Raw genomic sequence first — 19,869 nt, 5'->3', positions numbered from 1 at the left:
TTATTTTTTATTTCATTATTATTTATTTTGTCATGTAATTTTCCTTTTTCTTTGTTCTGTTGTTGTGAACGGTATTCTCTTGAATATGACATGGGCCTTTTTGATTGTGAAATTTAAAAAAACTTAATGCATGCAGGCTGGATGCTGCTTTTTCACATCAACTTCCAAAATTAATTAGAACTATAATGTGGAAATTAACTGAAATTCTCCATCATTTCACAAGGTGGCGCTGCAACAGAAAGCAAAACAGAAAAATCCATTTAAATAAGTGTTAATCTGCAGTTATGTTGTCTTAAACAGAGCTAATCTGCAGAGGCACTTTGGGCTCAGAATATCTGACTGAATAAAAATAGACTAAATAAAGTCCTGGTCCCGGTCCAGGTGGAGGAGTGTGGAGTGGAGGAGTCTCAGTGTGTCTGCAGAGACGGTGTAGAAGGACAGAGCAGCAGCAGAGAGTCCAGATACACTGACGATACTCTGCCACATCCAGAAGAACACACAGGGACGATGGTGGACTTGCCTTTGTGTCCGACAGTGGAGCTGATCTCAGAGCAGTTCAGACTGCAGCACTGACAGTTATCTCCACTTGTTGTGATTCCTCCGTCAGCTCTCCTCTCCACTCCACCTCCCAGTAACATGGCCCAGTCAGAGCCTCTCCACACACCAGCTGCTGCTGCTGCTTCAACCTCTGGATCATCAGGACACAGCTGGTCCTCAGGACACAGCTGGTCCTCTCAACGCAACCACTCTGACAGAGATCACGGCTTACAGCTGATGAGAGAAGAAGACAGACAGCAGAAGTCATAAATCAGTGTTTACAGAGACTCCCTCCATCAGCTGTCAGTCAGTGATGCAGCACATCCAGTATAAAGACCAGCAGGGACTTCAGTCCTGTTCAGACCAGAAGTGGAGCGGCTGTGTAGCGCAGCCAGCTTCCTTTCAGCGCTCATGTTAACGTGTTGGAGTGAACACACTGAGCTGGAAGCTCACACACCTGCAGAGACTTTGGGCATCGAGTCTGTTTACTCTGCAGATTTCACTCAAGCACACAGTGGAAATAAAGTTCTGAGAGTCCCTGAACGCATCATGACTGCAGAAACAGACACATATTCACTGCTCACTTTAATGATGGATTTACTGCTGTTAGGGCTCAGAGCTGCGAAAAACCAGCGTCTCAGTCACGTCTGAATATTTCATCTACTTTTGAAATATTACATAACAAAAATGGAAATATGGAGACTGTTATAAAAACATTTGGACAAAACAAAAGACAAAGGGACAGTGATGGGTAAGATTCTTTGCTGAGAGATGACAAGACAGAACATACAGAGTCACGAGTCGATCTTCAATCAGGCTGGATTTAATATCAGCTGAGGAGTCGTACAAGGAATACTCAAAGAACCAAGAAAAGCTTAACGTATATATACCATTCTAGACATTGACCTTTAACCTTAGCTGGTTACCTTCAAAACATATTTATTTCCTTCAGCAGAGGTTCTGAAGCCTGTACTACGAAGCAAGTTCAACACACCCCGGATCTCTTTCAGTTATCTGGCCTCACTAACCCTAACAACCGCAGTCAGGCTAAGCGGTCACACGCCGCTGGTTATCAACTCGGTAAGTCAACCCAGGTTTTCCCAATCCAGCCCCCAAATCCTGCTTCGTAGTACAGGCCTCTGGTCTGCCGAAAGACCACAGGGTTACTGAATGTAATGATGGTTCTTTGAAATAAGAGCCAGTGATCTGCAGGCTTCAGTCAGACTGATCTCAGAGCTGTGACAAAGATGAACAAACACTTGAGATCAGATTTGATGCTACGACAGTCTGATGAACGAGGACACTGTCTCTGTACATGTTGTAATGCTGCCAGCTGGAATCCAGCTTTATTTCCTGTAGACATGAACACAGCAACAACAGTCGTCTTCACATCGACTCATGACACATGATCACAACAAGCTTCTGGCTCATCTGATTGGCTGACTGTTCTCTCTCTCTGTCTCTCTGTCCAATCCTGAAGCCTGTCACCATCCTCCTCTCACAGCTTCACTGAGGAAAGCAGCCACTGAGAAGATCGGAGGTTTACAGGAAATACTGGATCTTTGCTTTGATACTAACTGTGTTTAGTTCAATACTGCTGAAACCAGCATGGACTGACTCCAGCCCTCTACTGACCTCAGAGTCTCCAGAGTCTTCAGTCTGCAGTGTGGACTCTCCACAAGATCAGACAGCAGCTTCACTCCTGAATCCTGCAGCTTGTTGTTACTCAGCTCCAGCTCTCTCAGATGGGAGGGGTTGGACTTCAGAGCTGAGGCCAGAGAAGCACAGCTGATCTCTGACAAACTGCAGCGCCTCAATCTGAATAAAGAATAAATGATGCAGATAAGAATCCATTTATGATCCAATCAGATGTGTTCAGGTTTGAAATGTGTAGCTCAACATCACTCTGTCCTAATCAATGAGCTTTTCCCTAAAATGAGTAGAGTGACTTTGTCATTGTGTTATTGTGGATCATCATCATGTCAGCCTTCTGCAGACATCATCCAAGTGTCAGCACAACATTCATACACCTATTCATGTCAACACAGATCAATAACATGCTGCTGATCTCAGTCAAGTCTGGAATTACAGGAGAAAAACTACAGTGATCCTTTAAACAGCTGCACTGGAAATATGCTGTGATCTGTGTGTGTGTGTGTGTGTGTGTGTGTGTGTGTGTGTGTGTGTGTGTGTGTGTGTGTGTGTGTGTGTGTGTGCTCTGAAGGATCAATATCAATGATCAGACATTATTTGTGAAAACACACTGAAATCAACAGAAACCAAAGAAATATTTCTACTTCAGCAAGTAAACTTGATCAACTGAAACTAAACATTAGTTCAGAGGATCTTCTGTATACAGATGTGACCATTTAGCAAAAATGATAAACATTAATTTACTTTAACAGCTAACAGCCGACATTTTCTACAGCTTCTTTAAGAAACACACGTCTTTAGTGACTGCAGACTAAATTTAGTACAAGAAACATGAAAATGTGAACAAAAGGACATTTACAACTTTATGGATGTAGGTTATGTATGAACATAAATTCAATTCAGTTGTTAATTAAACATATCAGATCTACAATAGTAACAGAGAGTCAGTGAACTGACCTCAGAGTCTCCAGTCTGCAGTGTGGACTCTCCAGTCCAGCAGACAGCAGCTTCACTCCTGAATCCTGCAGCTCGTTTTCACTCAGCTCCAGCTCTCTCAGATGGGAGGGGTTGGACTTCAGAGCTGAGGCCAGAGAAGCACAGCTGGTCTCTGACAACCTGCAGTCCCTCAATCTGAATAAAGAATAAATGATGCAGATAAGAGTCCATTTATAATCCAATCAGATGTGTTCAGGTTTGAAATGTGTAGCTCAACATCACTCTGTCCTAATCAATGAGCTTTTCCCTAAAATGAGTGGAGTGACTTTGTCATCGTGTTATTGTGGATCATCATCATGTCAGCCTTCTGCAGACATCATCCAAATGTCAGCACAACATTCATACACCTATTCATGTCAACACAGATCAATAACATGCTGCTGATCTCAGTCAAGTCTGGAATAATGATCAAATCAGACGTGTTGTTACTTTTGTCATTTTATGAAAAATACTAAGACATATGTTTTCTATAGAATTCCTAAATGACCAATATGAAATAAATTAGACTTTACTTACATTATTATTTATTTCATAAATACAAAAAAGCTCTTTAACACCTGTCCCTGCTCTTCTGATGCTCTCATTTCAAACCCCAGATTCAGACTCTCCTCATCACCACTGTCATCTCCATCAACACACAGCTGACTGACTGTGAGCTTCATCCTCAGTCATCTTTATAACGGGATCAAAGGTGCACTGAGCAAAGTGAGAGGCATGTTCTTCAGCTTAAATGTAACCTAGTACCTTCCCGCACAAATATAGTGCATTATTTATGTTCCTGTTTACTGAGTCAGAACACAGAGTGACATCATTTTCTGACAGGAAGCATCGTCACATGTTGAAGTGTCACCTGTCGGTGGTGACAGATCAGACACGATGCTTCAAACAGCTGCATTTGGAAATAAGCTTCACACTCTCTGTGCTCCTGTATATGAGTTTTAGAGTGTGTGTGTTTGTGTGTGTGTGTGTGTGTGTGTGTGTGTGTGTGCTCTGAAGGATCAATATCAGTGATCAGACATTATTTGTGAAAACACATTGAAATCTACAGAAACCAAAGAAATATTTCTACTTCAGCAAGTAAACTTGATCAACTGAAAGTAAACATTAGTTCAAAGAATCTTCTGTATACAGATGTGACCATTTAGCAAAAATGATAAACATTCAGAATCAGAATCAGAAATACTTTATTGATCCCAGAGGGGGAACTCTTTTGTTACAGCAGCTCACCTTTACGTCAGTGCACACAGGAATAGAAGTACTAAGCAAAAAATATAATACAGGCCAGAAAATAAGTTAAGTACCAAGTGGGTATAAGTATAAAATAAAATAAGTGTAAAATAAAATAAGTGTGACGTACAAAGTGGGTTTACCGATTGATGATAATAGTACGGTATAAGGTAATAGAGCATGAACTGTCAAGTTAAGTGCAGCTCATTAAGATTATAATGAGACGGAGGATATTGCACAGCAGTAATAGAGGCATGAGTAATATCAATATCAATAAATAGGGAATTTTAAACTAAAATATTGCACAGGAGTATTACACAGAATATTAGACGGTGTAGTCCCTCATTCGTCCAGGAGTGTTCTATCGTATCGTTCTATCGAGTGTTCTGGACGAATGAGGGACTACACCGTCTTATTTTGAAGAATTTTGGGCATGGAAACTATTAGGTCAGTTTCAGGTGAAACTAGCTATTAACAGATACTCAGGCAGATTCCTTCCTGAGGGCAGGGCTTATGTAACTCAGAGTAGCTTAAATTTCCAGTTCCCGTCCAATTTTTTCACAATTGAGAATGACTTCCGGATGGGAGCCGAAACGTCTTGATTCTGAAAACAGTGTCCAGATGACTACGACTGAAACCTTTTCTACGATACACAGAATATTGCACAATTCTGTCAGTATTGCAGTGATGTTAATGATCAATGTCCAGTTTAATGACTTAGGGTCATACAGACTGACACTTAGAGGGAGGAGTTAAAGAGTTTGATGGCCACAGGCAGGAATGACTTCCTGTGGCGCTCTGTGGTGCATTCTGGTGGGATGAGTCTTCCGCAGAAGGTACTCCTTCGCTTGACCAGCTCGTCATGGAGCGGGTGGGAGACACTGTCCAAGATGTAGTGTAGCTTGGCCAGCATCCTCCTCTCTGACACCACTGACAAAGTGTCCAGCTCTACCCCCACAATGTCACTGGCCTTACGGATCTGTTTGTTGAGTCTGTTAGTGTCCGCTACCCTCAGCCTGCTGCCCCAGCATGCAACAGCATACAGGACAGCACCGGCCACCACAGACTCATAAAACATCCTCAGCATTGTCCGGCAGATGTTGAAGGACCTCAGCCTCCTCAGAAAACAGAGGCGGCTCTGGCCCTTCCTGTAAACAGCTTGAGTGTTCTTAGCCCAGTCCAGTTTATTGTCCATGTGTACTCCCAGGTACTTGTAATCCTCTACCATGTCCACACTGCCCCCTTGGATGGAAACCGGGGTCACTGGTGCCTTGGCCCTTTGTAGATCCACAACCAGATCCTTAGACTTTGTCCATTGAGCTGCAGATGGTTCTGCTCACACCATGAGACAAAGTTCCCCACCACAGCCCTGTACTCAGACTCATCACCACCGCTGATACATCCCACCACAGCAGAGTCATCAGAAAACTTCTGAAGGTGGCAAGACTCTGTGTGGTAGCTCAAGTCCGTGGTGTAGATGGTGAAGAGGAAGGGAGAGAGGACAGTCCCCTGAGGGGCCCCAGTGTTGCTGACCACGCTGTCTGACACACAGTGCTGCAGGCGCACGAGCTGTGGTCTGGCAGTCAGGTAGTCAACAATCCAGGACACAAGGGGGGCATCCACCTGCATCGCTGCCAGCTTCTCACCCAGCAGGGCAGACCGGATGGTGTTGAAAGCACTGGAGAAGTCAAAAAACATTATCCTCACCGTGCTTGCTGGCTTGTCCAGGTGGGTGTGGATGCGGTTCAGCAGGAAGATGATGGCATCCTCAACTCCCAGCCGGGGCTGGTAGGCGAACTGAAGAGGGTCTTGGAGTGGTCTGACCATGGGCCGCAGCTGTTCCAGCACTAGTCTCTCAAGGGTCTTCATTATGTGGGAGGTCAGTGCCACCGGTCTGTAGTCCTTGGAGCCAATGGGACGCGGCATCTTAGGCACAGGAACGAGGCGAGATGTCTTCCACAGAACAGGGACCCTTTGAAGACTCAGACTCAGGTTGAAGACATGTTGAACACAGGCACACAGCAGAGGTTACATGCGGGGGAGGGGGGAGCAGAGTACTTAGAGGAGCTTGAGGGCCGACAGCAGCGGAGTTAGAGGGGGGATGAGCAAGAGCCATTTACTTTAACAGCTAACAGCGGACATTTTCTACAGTTTCTTTAAGAAACACACGTCTTTTGTGTCTGCAAACATAATTTAGTACAAGAAACATGAAAATGTGAACAAAAGGACATTTATAACTTTATGGATGTAAGTTATGTATGAACATAAATTCAATTCAGTTGTTAATTAAACATATCAGATCTACAATAGTAACAGAGAGTCAGTGAACTGACCTCAGAGTCTCCAGTCTACAGTGTGGACTCTCCAGTCCAGCACACAGCAGCTTCACTCCTGAATCCTGCAGCTTGTTGTCACTCAGGTCCAGCTCTCTCAGATGGGAGGGGTTGGACTTCAGAGCTGAGGCCAGAGAAGCACAGCTGGTCTCTGACAAACTGCAGCCCCTCAATCTGAATAAAGAATAAATGATGCAGATAAGAATCCATTTATAATCCAATCAGATGTGTTCAGGTTTGAAATGTGTAGCTCAGCATCACTCTGTCCTAATCAATGAGCTTTTCCCTAAAATGAGTAGAGTGACTTTGTCATTGTGTTATTGTTGATCATCATCATGTCAGCCTTCTGCAGGCATCATCCAAATGTCAGCACAACATTCATACACCTATTCATGTCAACACAGATCAATAACATGTTCCTGATCTCAGTCAAGTCTGGAATTACAGGAGAAAAACTACAGTGATCCTTTAAACAGCTGCACTGGAAATATGCTGTGATCTGTGTGTGTGTGTGTGTGTGTGTGTGTGTGTGTGTGTGTGTGTGTGCTCTGAAGGATCAATATCAATGATCAGACATTATTTGTGAAAACACACTGAAATCAACAGAAACCAAAGAAATATTTCTACTTCAGCAAGTAAACTTGATCAACTGAAACTAAACATTAGTTCAGAGGATCTTCTGTATACAGATGTGACCATTTAGCAAAAATGATAAACATTCATTTACTTTAACAGCTAACAGCCGACATTTTCTACTGTTTCTTTAAGAAACACACGTCTTTAGTGACTGCAGACTAAATTTAGTACAAGAAACATGAAAATGTGAACAAAAGGACATTTACAACTTCATGGATGTAAGGTATGTATGAACATCAATTCAATTAAGTTGTTAATTAAACATATCAGATCTACAATAGTAACAGAGAGTCAGTGAACTGACCTCAGAGTCTCCAGTCTGCAGTGTGGACTCTCCAGTCCAGCACACAGCAGCTTCACTCCTGAATCCTGCAGCTTGTTGTCACTCAGCTCCAGCTCTCTCAGATGGGAGGGGTTGGACTTCAGAGATAAGAATCCATTTATGATCCATTCAGATGTGTTCAGGTTTGAAATGTGTAGCTCAACATCACTCTAGTCCTAATCAATGAGCTTTTCCCTAAAATGAGTAGAGTGACTTTGTCATCGTGTTATTGTGGATCATCATCATGTCAGCCTTCTACAGACATCATCCAAATGTCAGCACAACATTCATACACCTATTCATGTCAACACAGATCAATAACATGCTGCTGATCTCAGTCAAGTTTGGAATAATGATCAAATCAGACATGTTGTAACTTTTGTCATTTTATGAAAAATACTAAGACAGATGTTTTCAACAGAATTCCAAAATGACCAATATTAAAGAAATTAGACTTTACTTACATTATTATTTATTTCATAAATACAAAAAAGCTCTTTAACACCTGTCCCTGCTCTTCTGATGCTCTCATTTCAAACCCCAGATTCAGACTCTCCTCATCACTACTGTCATCTCTATCAACACACAGCTGACTGACTGTGAGCTTCATCCTCAGTCATCTTTATAACGGGATCAAAGGTGCACTGAGCAAAATGAGAGCAATGTTCTTCATCTTAAATGTAACCTAGTACCTTCCCGCACAAATATAGTGCATTATTTATGCTCCTGTTTACTGAGTCAGAACACAGAGATCATTTTCTGACAGGAAACATCGTCACATGTTGAAGTGTCACCTGTCGGTGGTAAAAGATCAGACACAATGCTTCAAACAGCTGCATTTGGAAATAAGCTTCACGCTCTCTGTGCTCCTGTATGTGAGTTTTAGAGTGTGTTTGTGTGTGTGTGTGTGTGTGTGTGTGTGCTCTGAAGGATCAATATCAATGATCAGACATTATTTGTGAAAACACATTGAAATCAACAGAAACCAAAGAAATATTTCTACTTCAGCAAGTAAACTTGATCAACTGAAACTAAACATTAGTTCAGAGGATCTTCTGTATACAGATGTGACCATTTAGCAAAAATTATAAACATTCATTTACTTTAACAGCTAACAGCCGACATTTTCTACAGCTTCTTTAAGAAACACACGTCTTTAGTGACTGCAGACTAAATTTAGTACAAGAAACATGAAAATGTGAACAAAAGGACATTTACAACTTTATGGATGTAAGTTATGTATGAACATAAATTCAATTCAGTTGTTAATTAAACATATCAGATCTACAATAGTAACAGAGAGTCAGTGAACTGACCGCAGAGTCTCCAGTCTGCAGTGTGGACTCTCCAGTCCAGCACACAGCAGCTTCACTCCTGAATCCTGCAGCTTGTTGTTACTCAGCTGCAGCTCTCTCAGATGGGAGGGGTTGGACTTCAGAGCTGAGGCCAGAGAAGCACAGCTGGTCTCTGACAAACTGCAGCCCCTCAATCTGAATAAAGAATAAATGATGCAGATAAGAATCCATTTATACTCCAATCAGATGTGTTTAGGTTTGAAATGTGTAGCTCAACATCACTCTGTCCTAATCAATTAGCTTCTCCCTAAAATGAGTAGAGTGACTTTGTCATTGTGTTATTGTGGATCATCATCATGTCAGCCTTCTGCAGACATCATCCAAATGTCAGCACAACATTCATACACCTACAGATCAATAACATGCTGCTGATCTCAGTCCAGTGTGGAATTACAGGAGAAAAACTATATTGATCCTTTCAACAGCTGCACTGGAAATATGCTGTGATCTCTCTTTGTTCCTACGTGTGTGTGTGTGTGTGTGTTTGAGAGGGGCTTTATGTATAAATGTTCCTGTAAAATACTGTGTGAAGGTCATGTATAAAAATACATTATTCCTGAAAATGTGTTGAACTTCTTTTATTTTTTTATATACAGATGTGTCTAACGTAACAAAATTGTAAATCTTGATTTCATTTCGCAGCACATTGAAGGATAAATCCAACAGTTTCCTTAATAACATGAATCCAGTTTGAGTACAGACTAAATTCGGAGCCAAACTGTTCAGACTGACAAACTTTAAAACAGAGCTGTTGGGATCTGAGCTCAGACAAACCCAGAAAACAAGAGAACTGAAGGAAATTTAAAACTTCTGTTATGGATATAAATTCGGTAGATATACACTGGACAAGAGCAAAATACATGAACTGACCTCAGAGTCTCCAGTCCGCAGTGTGGACTCTCCAGTCCAGCAGACAGCAGCTCCACTCCTGAATCCTGCAGCTTGTTGTCACTCAGGTCCATCTCTCTCAGATGGGAGGGGTTGGACTTCAGACCTGAGGCCACGACTTCACAGTGAGTCTCTGAGAGTTCACAGCCCGAAAGTCTGTGATGACAGAGAATATAAAAGTTACAGTATAAGGAAATCTGACACTTGATCATAAAAAAAGACAGTCAACAAGGTCTGAAACTTGAGCTTCTCCCTTCCACATTTCAAAGTGTCCTTCAGCAACATAATAAACCGCAAACTGCCGAATGACTGTAATGTAAACATGTGTCATATTTGATTGACAGGGCGCTATGATTTGTGTTTAACTTTATTTTAACGTGATGTTCAATGAGCTGTAAAGTCACTGTTGTAACTGCACTCGCATGTATTTACCTCAGTCATGTGCTTGTGTGTATGTTGTGCATCTTTGAAACCCGTTGTCTGACAGTTTGTATTTGCAAACTGATGTCAATTCTCACATTAAGGTGACCAGATGGAAACGGTGAGAAAATGGGACAAGCTTTAAAAAACGCTCTCTATCAGTGAACATTACTAAAGTAGCTTTGGAATAAACCAGTTTACAGACCAGTCCATTCAAATCCTACCAGAGAGAGAGCTTCCTCCCTGTTTGTAAATCTAAGTCATTTCTAACGCAGCAAAACACATGAAAAGACATTCAGCGTTGGAATTAAACAATGTAAAGTCACACCTTTTATTTAATGAGGATGGAGAGGGGGGTGTTCTGTTCACTCTTCAACAGGGAGGATGGCCTCCCCTCACATCCTCTCTATCAAACGATAACTATAGATATTGTATGAATTGTGAAAATGGACAGAACAGCTTTCATATGAAATAGCTCAGAAACTGCTGAGAAGAAATATGATAATAGTAATAACTGCATGAAAGCTATAATGAAAAACCTTAAAGTTCAAGTGACGTTAGTTCCAGCAGATCACAGATATCACATGTCTGTGTGTCTGGATATAAAAATAACAATAAACAGACACATTACAGAAACATAGTGCAGACACTGTATCACTGTGGAAATAAAATGGCTGTTGGGATAAAATGATGACTGTCAAAACATTTTCTGCACAAACTCTCAAGTCCTCAAGTTTTCCTGCTGGATTTGTATCAAACCTCCATCACCCAAAGAAAGAAAGTTAGAAGATGACAGAAGATACTTCACTGACTTCAGAGCTAAAAACTACACGGATTTTTGTAGACATTTGTAGTTTAACACATGTATGATGTTTTTAATGAGCAGGTATAACTTTTATAGTGTGGAAGTTTTATATTGTGCATGTGTGTAAAGTGTGTATCTATACTCTAATCCTGATGCTTCTGCTTTATGTTGCTTTACAGTGCTGATAATCACATCTGGACTTACAGAGCCTTTCTGCAGTTCCTCACAGCTGGAATCAGTCTCAGTCGTCCCTCCGCTGATGTGTTGTACTTCTTCAGGTCCAACTCATCCAGAACCTCCTCTGACATCTGCAGCATGTAGGCCAGAGCTGAGCAGTGGATCACAGAGAGTTTCTTCTCTGATCTGTTCTCTGACTTCAGGAACTCTTGGATCTCCTGATGGACTGAGTGGTCGTTCATCTCCGTCAGACAGTGGAAGATGTTGATGCTTCTGTCAGGAGAGACATCATACATGTTCATCTTCTTCAGGTTGTTGACGGTTCTCTGGATGATTTCAGGACTGTTGTCTGTCCGACCCAGCAGGCCTCCTAAGAGTCTCTGGTTGGACTCCAGAGAGAGGCCATGAAGGAAGCGGACAAACAGGTCCAGGTGGCCATTTTTACTCCTCAGGGATTTCTCCATTGCTCCCATCAGGAAGACATCCAGGGTTGAATGAACGTGTTTTTCTCCCAGAAAAGCCTTCAGTGCCTCTGTGTTGCTGTTGGTGTGACAGTGGAACATGTAGACGGCAGCCAGAAACTCCTGAACGCTCAGATGAACAAAGCAGTAGACTGTTTTCTGGAAGATCACACTCTCTCTTTTGAAGATCTCTGTACAGACTCCTGAGTACACCGAGGCCTCTGAGACATCCACACCACACTGCTCCAGGTCTTCTTGGTAGAACATGATGTTTCCTTTCTCCAGCTGTTCAAGCGCCAGCCTCCCCAGTTTCAGAAGAACCTTCCTGTCAGCCTCCATCAGCTCCTGTGGACTCGTCTCATGACCCTCATCATACTTCTGCTTCTTCCTCTTTGTCTGAACCAGCAGGAAGTGTGAGTACAGGTCAGTCAGGGTCTTGGGCAGCTCTCCTCTCTGGTCTGTAGTCAACATGTGCTCCAGAACTGTAGCAGTGATCCAGCAGAAGACTGGGATTAGACACATGATGTGGAGGCTCCTGGATGTCTTGATGTGTGAGATGATTCTGCTGGACAGCTCTTCATCACTGACTCTCATCCTGAAGTACTCCTCCTTCTGGGCGTCACTGAAGCCTCGTACTTCTGTCACCCTGTCAACACATGAAGGAGGGATCTGATTGGCTGCTGCAGGTCGGGAAGTGATCCAGACGAGAGCCAAGGGAAGCAGATTCCCCTTAATGAGGTTTGTCAGCAGCACGTTGACTGATGACTCCTGTGTGACATCAGACACGACCTCCCTATTCTTGAAATCCAATGAAAGTCTGCTTTCATCCAGGCCGTCAAAGATGAACAGAAGTTTACAGACAGCGAGCTTCTCTGCTGTGTCCTTCTGTAATGTTGGATGGAAAACATGGAGCAGCTCAAGAAGACTGTACTGCTCATTTCTGATCAAGTTCAGCTCTCTGAACGAAAGCAGAATCAGCAGACTGACATCTTGGTTTTCCAAGCCCTCTGTCCAGTCCAGAGTGAACTTCCGCACTGAGAAGGTTTTTCCAACGCCAGCAACGCCGTTCGTCAGAACGACTCTGATGTGTCCCTGTTGGCCGGGTAAGGCTTTAAAGATGTCGTGGCACTTGATTGGAGTGTCATGGAGGGTCTCCATCTTGGAAGCTGTCTCAAGCTGCCTCACCTCATGTTGGGTATTAACCTCTTCGCTCTGTCCCTCTGTGATGTAGAGCTCAGTGTAGATCCGGTTGAGGAGGGTTCCACTTCCTGTTTCATCACTTCCTTCAGTCACACTTTCACATCTCCTCCTCAGACTGATCTTATGTTCATCTAAAACCTCCTGCAGACCACCACTCACTAAAAAAGAGAAAACACTGTGAGACAAAACAAAGATTTGACAATCTGCTGATTATTTTCATTACCAATAAAAAACGATCAATATAAGAACATTTAGAGAAGTAAAGGTGATAAAGTCCAGTTTTGGGGGAACATCAGAACAGCCTCTGACTGTGTGTTGGTGGACGTGTTTGATTGACAGCAGAGGCGACAGGCTGAGCCTCAGCAGCTTGTCTGCAGCTCTTCATTGAACAGCTCACTGTGGCTGTTCCTTCCTCCCTGTGATATTTACAACTGATCCACCCATCAAATAATACAGAATATGTTCACGTCTTGTCATGTAGACCTTTTTTTATTGAACAGCACCGCTAACAAAGCGCTGCGACTCTCTGTGACAAATACACTCCATTTCCTGTAGCTGCTTCACAATAAAAACCTCCCACTGGTTTGAAAACTTTTATGTGAAGCAGCAGCAGGAAATGTTGAGTTTACATAAGCAGCAAATTAACAAAGCTCTGATATGACTAAAGTAACAGTGAACAGTAAAGAAAGGCTGACATCTGAACGTCCAAACAGGAACACAGGAGTGAAAGGAAACTCCAACCCACAGAGATTCAGTTAGAAGCTACAAACGTACCAACAGATACAAGGGACAAGGTTCATTTATTTGTCATCCTACAACACAGGGCTGCACAACGAAATGCAAGTTGTAGTGCGAACTGCTACAGAAGAAAAAAAACTATTTTTTATGGTGGGGTGAACACAGAGAGACTTTTAAAAACAGAGCTTCTCTCTGGTCACCAGCACAGACACGTGTTGATCCAATCAGTTTAGATACAGATGAGGCTTTGGTTTGAGGGAGGAGACCAGCGGTGGAAGAAGTATTCTGATTGTCCATTGTCCATTGTTATCCAAATAACAAACCCTGGGTAACAAAGGACATCAAAGACATCCTGAATGCCAAGAGGAGGTCCTTTACTTTTGGTAATAGGGTGGAGGTGAGGGCTATCCAGGCCGACCTGAAGGTGAAAATCAGGGAGGCCAAGGAGAAGTACAGGAGGAAGCTGGAGCGGAAACTCCAGCAGAACAACATGAGAGAGGTCTGGAGCGGCATGAAGACCATCACTGGCTGCATTCAAAACCTTAATGTAAAATGCTCCTGTCAGTGTTTTCCTGTTATATCTGATGTTTCTGGATTAATATTCCTGCTACATTAATGTGTATGTTGCATTTTACTGTTGTAGATGTTTAAGGTTGAGCTCATTTTACTAAAAAGTCAACTTTTCATGAGCTCAGAAAAACAGCCTGTTTTCAGCTTTGTGACGATGCATTTTCCAGCTGATCCGAGGGGGGGTTAAAGAGTTTATTTAGCTTCAGAAGGAGGAGAGTTTTCTCAGCACATAAAGGAAACACTTCATCCTTCAGCTCATCATAAACATTCAAAATCAATACATCTGGAGATGCATGGTTTTCACTGGACAGGAAGGGGATGAAAAACTCTAATCTGTAAAGTAACTAGTAACTAAGACAAAGTGGAGTAAAAAGTCCAATATCTGCCTCTGAGGTGTGGTGGAGCAGAAGTACAAAGCAGTCGAATTTGTAAGTACAGTACTTGAGTAAATGTACTTCGTCACATTCCACCACTGGAGGAGACCATCTCCGGCTGGCCCTGTCCTCTGTGGACAGAGGGTTTTAGTGTTGTTCCCTCTTTAACACTGCGTGTTTCTGTACAGTTTTACAAACTGTTTCTATGTGCTATTTTGAGCTCAGAGCCCGTTCCTCACCCAGGAGGTTCTTGTCATCTCGGGCCCAGACTACTGCAACTCGCTCCTGGCTGGTCTGCCTGCACGTGCCCTCTGACCTCTGCAGCTCATCCAGAATGCAGCAGCCCAGCTGCTCTTCAACCTCCCCAAGTTCTCCCACACTACACCGCTCCTCCGCACCCTGCACTGGCTGCCGGAGGCTGCTCCAATCAGATTCACTGGTACTTGCCTACCGCGCTGCGAATGGCTCAGGCTCTTCCTACATCCAGGACATGGTCAGACCAGACCAGTCCACTATGCTCTGCTGCTCCAAATCGGCTTACTACCCCTTAACTACCAGGGGGGCCCACCTACCGCTCAACAAACTCACCACTGTTTGCTGTCCTGGATCCACAATGGGGGACCAAGCTCCCCACTGACATCAGCACAGCAGAAACTCTACACATCTTCAGCCTGAAGACTCCAAAACTAAATGCAGCACTTGAAGCCGTTCAGCTTACTTGATGAAGCTGATGTCCTGCATGAGTCTTGCAGGTTTTGGGTTGTATCCACATGGTTGAATGCACTTATAGTAAGTCTCTAAACAATCGTAATGTAATGAAATGTAGCAGGTTACGTTTTTAAGTACAGATGTACAGTCTTACTTTGTACAGTGCTGGTCTGACTGGCTGTCTGCAGTCCAAGTCTTGTTCTGGATCTTACCTTCGCACTGGGGACAGGAGGAGTCTCCTGATGAAGCAGACTGGTCCCAGTATGAGGTGATGCACCGTCTGCAGAACCAGTGTCCACAGCTGGTAGAGACTGGATCCTTCAGGACGTCCCGACACAAATCACAGCAGGACGGCTGCTCCTCCACAGAAACATGACTCCTCTTCCTCTTTCTGTGAAGACATTTCTTTAGAACTAAAATCATTTGTTGATTGTTGTTGAAAAATATCAAGATGGCCGACACTGTGTCGAAGCTCCGAGGGTCACAGGGAACAGTAAAAGTGTCGTTTCTTTTCCGTTTGAATTCAGTCTGTAATGAAAATGACTGATCCTGTTATCTCACTAATTAACTGCTTTTCCTATCTGACTGTCATATTAAACATTTAGTGATCTGCCTGTAGTTTGTTATTAATACAAACTCAACACTTCCTGCAGCTACTTCACAATAAAAGCCTTCCATTAAACAGAGCTGATTATGTCCTTCACTGTTTTACAGTCACTTTGGGCAGCTTAGCTTGAGTTAGTTAGGTTTGCACTGAGGCGGGAAGTGGTCAAAATAACTGTGGTAGACCAGCAGTGTAAGACACATGGTATGTAACAGTGGTGTCACAGGTTCAAGTCCAGACGGTTGCCTTGTTTGTGTGTCATTATGTTTTCTGTCACTCTCTACTGTCAACTATCAAATGAAGGCAGAAATGTAATATTCTAAAAAAGAGAAGTGGTCTAAATCTACATTTGACCATTTTTTGCCCCCTTTTTTATCAGCTGATAACTTTTAGAAAAGTGCTGTTTGTTCTTCACCTTCAGGAACAATATATGGTGGAGAGAATCTGAGCTCAAAGGTCCACTTACTAATGTTTCAAAGCTAAGTGTTAATCAAGGTGAGCAAAGCTTTTCTACAAATGCTTTTTCACCACATGTTGCACAATTATAATATGAACTGATTCAAGATGCTTCTGGTGGATCATAACAGCTGATCTGAGGAAGAGCAAACAACTAAATATTCTGAGGACAAATATGAGAAAAGAAATTACATTTGAAGCAGATTCTTTCTCATTTTGAACAGTTCTAAATCTTTACAGCCACTTCAACGTGACGGAAAATATCTGATTTTCTTCTTGTTTTCCTTTTGGCTGTTCCCTTTCAGGGGTCGCCACAGCGAATCATGTGCCTCCATCTAACCCTGTCCTCTGCATCCTCTTCACTCACACCAATTAACTTCATGTCCTCTCTCACTACATCCAATAATCTCCTCTTTGGTCTTCCTCTAGACCTCCTGCCTGGCAGCTCCAACCTCAGCATCCTTCTACCAATATATTCACAGCCTCTCCTCTGAACGTGTCCAAGCCACCTCAATCTGGCCTCTCTGACTTTATCTCCGAAACATCTAACATGAGCCGTCCCTCTGATGTCCTCGTTCCTGATCCTGTCCGTCCTCGTCCCTCCCAAAGAGAACCTCAGCATCTTAAGCTCTGCTGCCTCCAGCTCTGCCTCTGGTCTTTCCTTCAGTGCCGCTGTCTCTAAGCTGTACAACATCGCTGGTCTCACCACCGTCTTGAACACCTTTCCTTTCATTCTTGCTGATACTCTTTTATCACACAACACACCTGACACTTTTCTCCACCCGTTCCAACCTGCTTGCACTCGCCTCTTCACCTCTTTTCCACAGTCTCCATTGCTCTGAACCGTTGACCCTAAGTACTTAAAGTCCTGCACCTTCTTCACTTCTGCTCCCTGTAACCTCACCGTTCCACCTGGGTCCCTCTCATTGACGCACATGTATTCTGTCTTACTGCGGCTAAGCTTTATTCCCCTGTTTTCCAGAGCAGACCTCCATCTCTAGATTTTCCTCCACCTGCTCCCTGCTCTCACTACAAATCACAATGTCATCCGCAAACATCATAGTCCATGGAGATTCCCGTCTAACCTCATCTGTCAGCCTGTCCATCACCAGAGCAAACAAGAAGGGGCTCAGAGCCGATCCTTGATGCAGACCCACCTCCACCTTGAACTCCTCTGTCACACCTACAGCACACCTCACCATGGTCTTACAGCTCTCATACATGTCCTGCACCACTCTAACATACTTCTCTGCCACTCCAGACTTCCTCATACAATACCACAGCTCCTCTCTCAGCACCCTGTCATACGCTTTCTCTAAATCTACAAAGACACAATGCAACTCCCTATGACCTTCTCTGTACTTCTCCATCAGCATCCTCAAAGCAAATACTGCATCTGTTGTACTCTTTCTAGGCATGAAACCATATTGCTGCTCACAAATGCTCACCTCTGCCCTTAGCCTAGCTTTCACTACTCTTTCCCACAACTTCATTGTATGGCTCATCAGCTTTATTCCTCTGTAGTTGCCACAGCTCTGCACATCTCCCTTGTTCTTAAAAATTGGCACCAGTACACTTCTCCTCCATTCCTCGGGCATCCTCTCACTCTCCAAGATCTTGTTAAACAAACTAGTCAGAAACTCTACTGCCATATGTCATCAGCACCAACTGCCTTTCCACTCTTCATCCTCTTCAACGTCCTCCTCACTTCACTCTTGCTAATCTTTGCTACTTCCTGCTCTTCCTTCCCTTTCATTTTCCTCATTCATCAACTCTTCAAAGTACTCCTTCCATCTTCCCATCACACTCCTGGCACCTGTCAATACATTTCCATCCTTATCTTTAATCACCCTAACCTGCTGCACATCCTTCCCATCTCTATCTCTTTGTCTGGCCAACCTGTTCAAATCCATCTCTCCCTCTTTAGTGTCCAACCTAGCATACAAGTCCTCATATGCTCTTTGTTTGGCCTTTGCCACCTCTACCTTCACCTTACGCTGCATCTCCCTGTACTCCTGTCTACTCTCTTCAGTCCTCTCAGTGTCCCACTTCTTCTTAGCTAACCTCTTTCTCTGTATACACTCCTGAACTTCCTCGTTCCACCACCAAGTCTGAAGATTTTCTTGAAGAGTAAATTCTGAAATGGGGGTTCTCAGGTGTTTTGCTACAGAAATAAAATAAGATCCATTTCAGTTTGAAACAGTATCTGCACTAATAGTTCTGCATCAGGAATCTAAATCTTTTAGCAGAACATTTTGTCTTCATCCTCAATGCTTCATCTTCCATCAGGTCAGTTTACAGTAAAAACAGTCTCTTACTTTGTGTCTGAGGGTCCAGGTTCATCACTGAAGTGTGGAGGAGAATCTTTGGACCAGTCACTCTTCAGAGACAGACAGCTAGATCCTGCACACTCTGCTCTGTCCTCCTCTTCCTCCACACAAACACTCATCTTCTGGACTTCAGTCAGTCTGAGAGGTGAAACAGTAACACCGACTGAGCTCAGAACACAAGAATCAGGAGAAACAAGTCTGTTCAAGAGTCACAAACAAGACCAGAGAACAGGAAGTAACACACACACACAGCATAATGACACCAGCCAGAACACCACCTGTTCAGTCTTTCAGTCTTCTTATCTGCGCTTGTTTTCTTGGGTTACTGTAGGTTAAATATTTATTATCAGCCAATCCCGACTTTGTGTCCACAGATGAATCAAACTTTTCATTCTAACATTTCTTTCCTCTACAGTCCACAGGGAGAAAACTTTGGCAGTAAAATAATAAAAATGTTGGATTAACACTCACCCTGTCTCGGCCTTCAGTGTCCTTCTGCTCTGTCGACTCAAAATAGAGTCTTCTTCTTCTTCTGGTGTTTTATGGCAGTTGGCAAACAACTTTTGCCAACTGCAACTGGTGGTGCATTACCGCCACCTTCTGAAATGGAGTGTGGATCAGAATGGTCTTATGCCGACCCGATATTCTTCTTCTAAATTCTTCTCTCTTCCAAAAACCTAAATATTGCCCTGTACCCCATATGCCCTGAGTTCAATTGAAGTAACTCCTTTAATCCAAACTTAATGCGATCTCTTCCCAGTTTGTTTTTTAGCATCTGTCTTTCCTGCTTGTACCTAGGACAATTGATAATTACAGGTTCTACAGTTTCCTGTATGTTACAGTACTCACACATACCACATACTTATTTTATTACATTGTATCATTATACTGTATTATCATCACCAACCGGTAAACCCACTTGGTATTTCACACTTATTTTATCTTATACTTATACCCACCTGGTACTTAATTTATTTTAATTTTTTAATTTTTTATTTTGACCTGTTTTTATAGTGTTTTATAGTGTATTATATTTTTTGCTAGTACTTTCTCCTGTGTGCACTGACGTAAAGGCGAGC

The 19,869-nt window shown here is 43.0% G+C and overlaps 2 protein-coding genes across 4 annotated transcripts in view; both read right to left on the bottom strand.

Annotated features, from left to right (window-relative positions):
* Positions 1-19,869, bottom strand: part of LOC122865138 (caspase-7-like) — a 66,820-nt gene that overhangs the window by 7,807 nt on the left and 39,144 nt on the right. The window lies entirely within an intron of this gene.
* Positions 9,809-19,869, bottom strand: part of LOC122865135 (NACHT, LRR and PYD domains-containing protein 12-like) — a 43,381-nt gene continuing 33,320 nt past the window's right edge. The window contains exons 4-6 of one of the 3 annotated variants that reach the window (XM_044173125.1): positions 15,613-15,791; positions 11,377-13,168; positions 10,933-10,963 (exon numbers count right to left, since the gene is read on the bottom strand). In XM_044173125.1, coding sequence (XP_044029060.1) covers positions 10,948-10,963; positions 11,377-13,168; positions 15,613-15,791 — 1,987 coding nt within the window. In that variant the 3' untranslated portion in view covers positions 10,933-10,947. Of the gene's footprint in view, positions 10,104-10,932; positions 10,964-11,372; positions 13,169-15,612; positions 15,792-19,869 lie in introns of those variants that run through there. The other 2 variants (XM_044173129.1, XM_044173124.1) reach the window with 2 other exon arrangements.

The sequence above is a fragment of the Siniperca chuatsi genome, linkage group LG18 (assembly GCF_020085105.1).
Source record: "Siniperca chuatsi isolate FFG_IHB_CAS linkage group LG18, ASM2008510v1, whole genome shotgun sequence".
Taxonomy (NCBI): domain Eukaryota; kingdom Metazoa; phylum Chordata; class Actinopteri; order Centrarchiformes; family Sinipercidae; genus Siniperca; species Siniperca chuatsi.
This window is presented reverse-complemented; position numbering and strand designations above follow the sequence as displayed.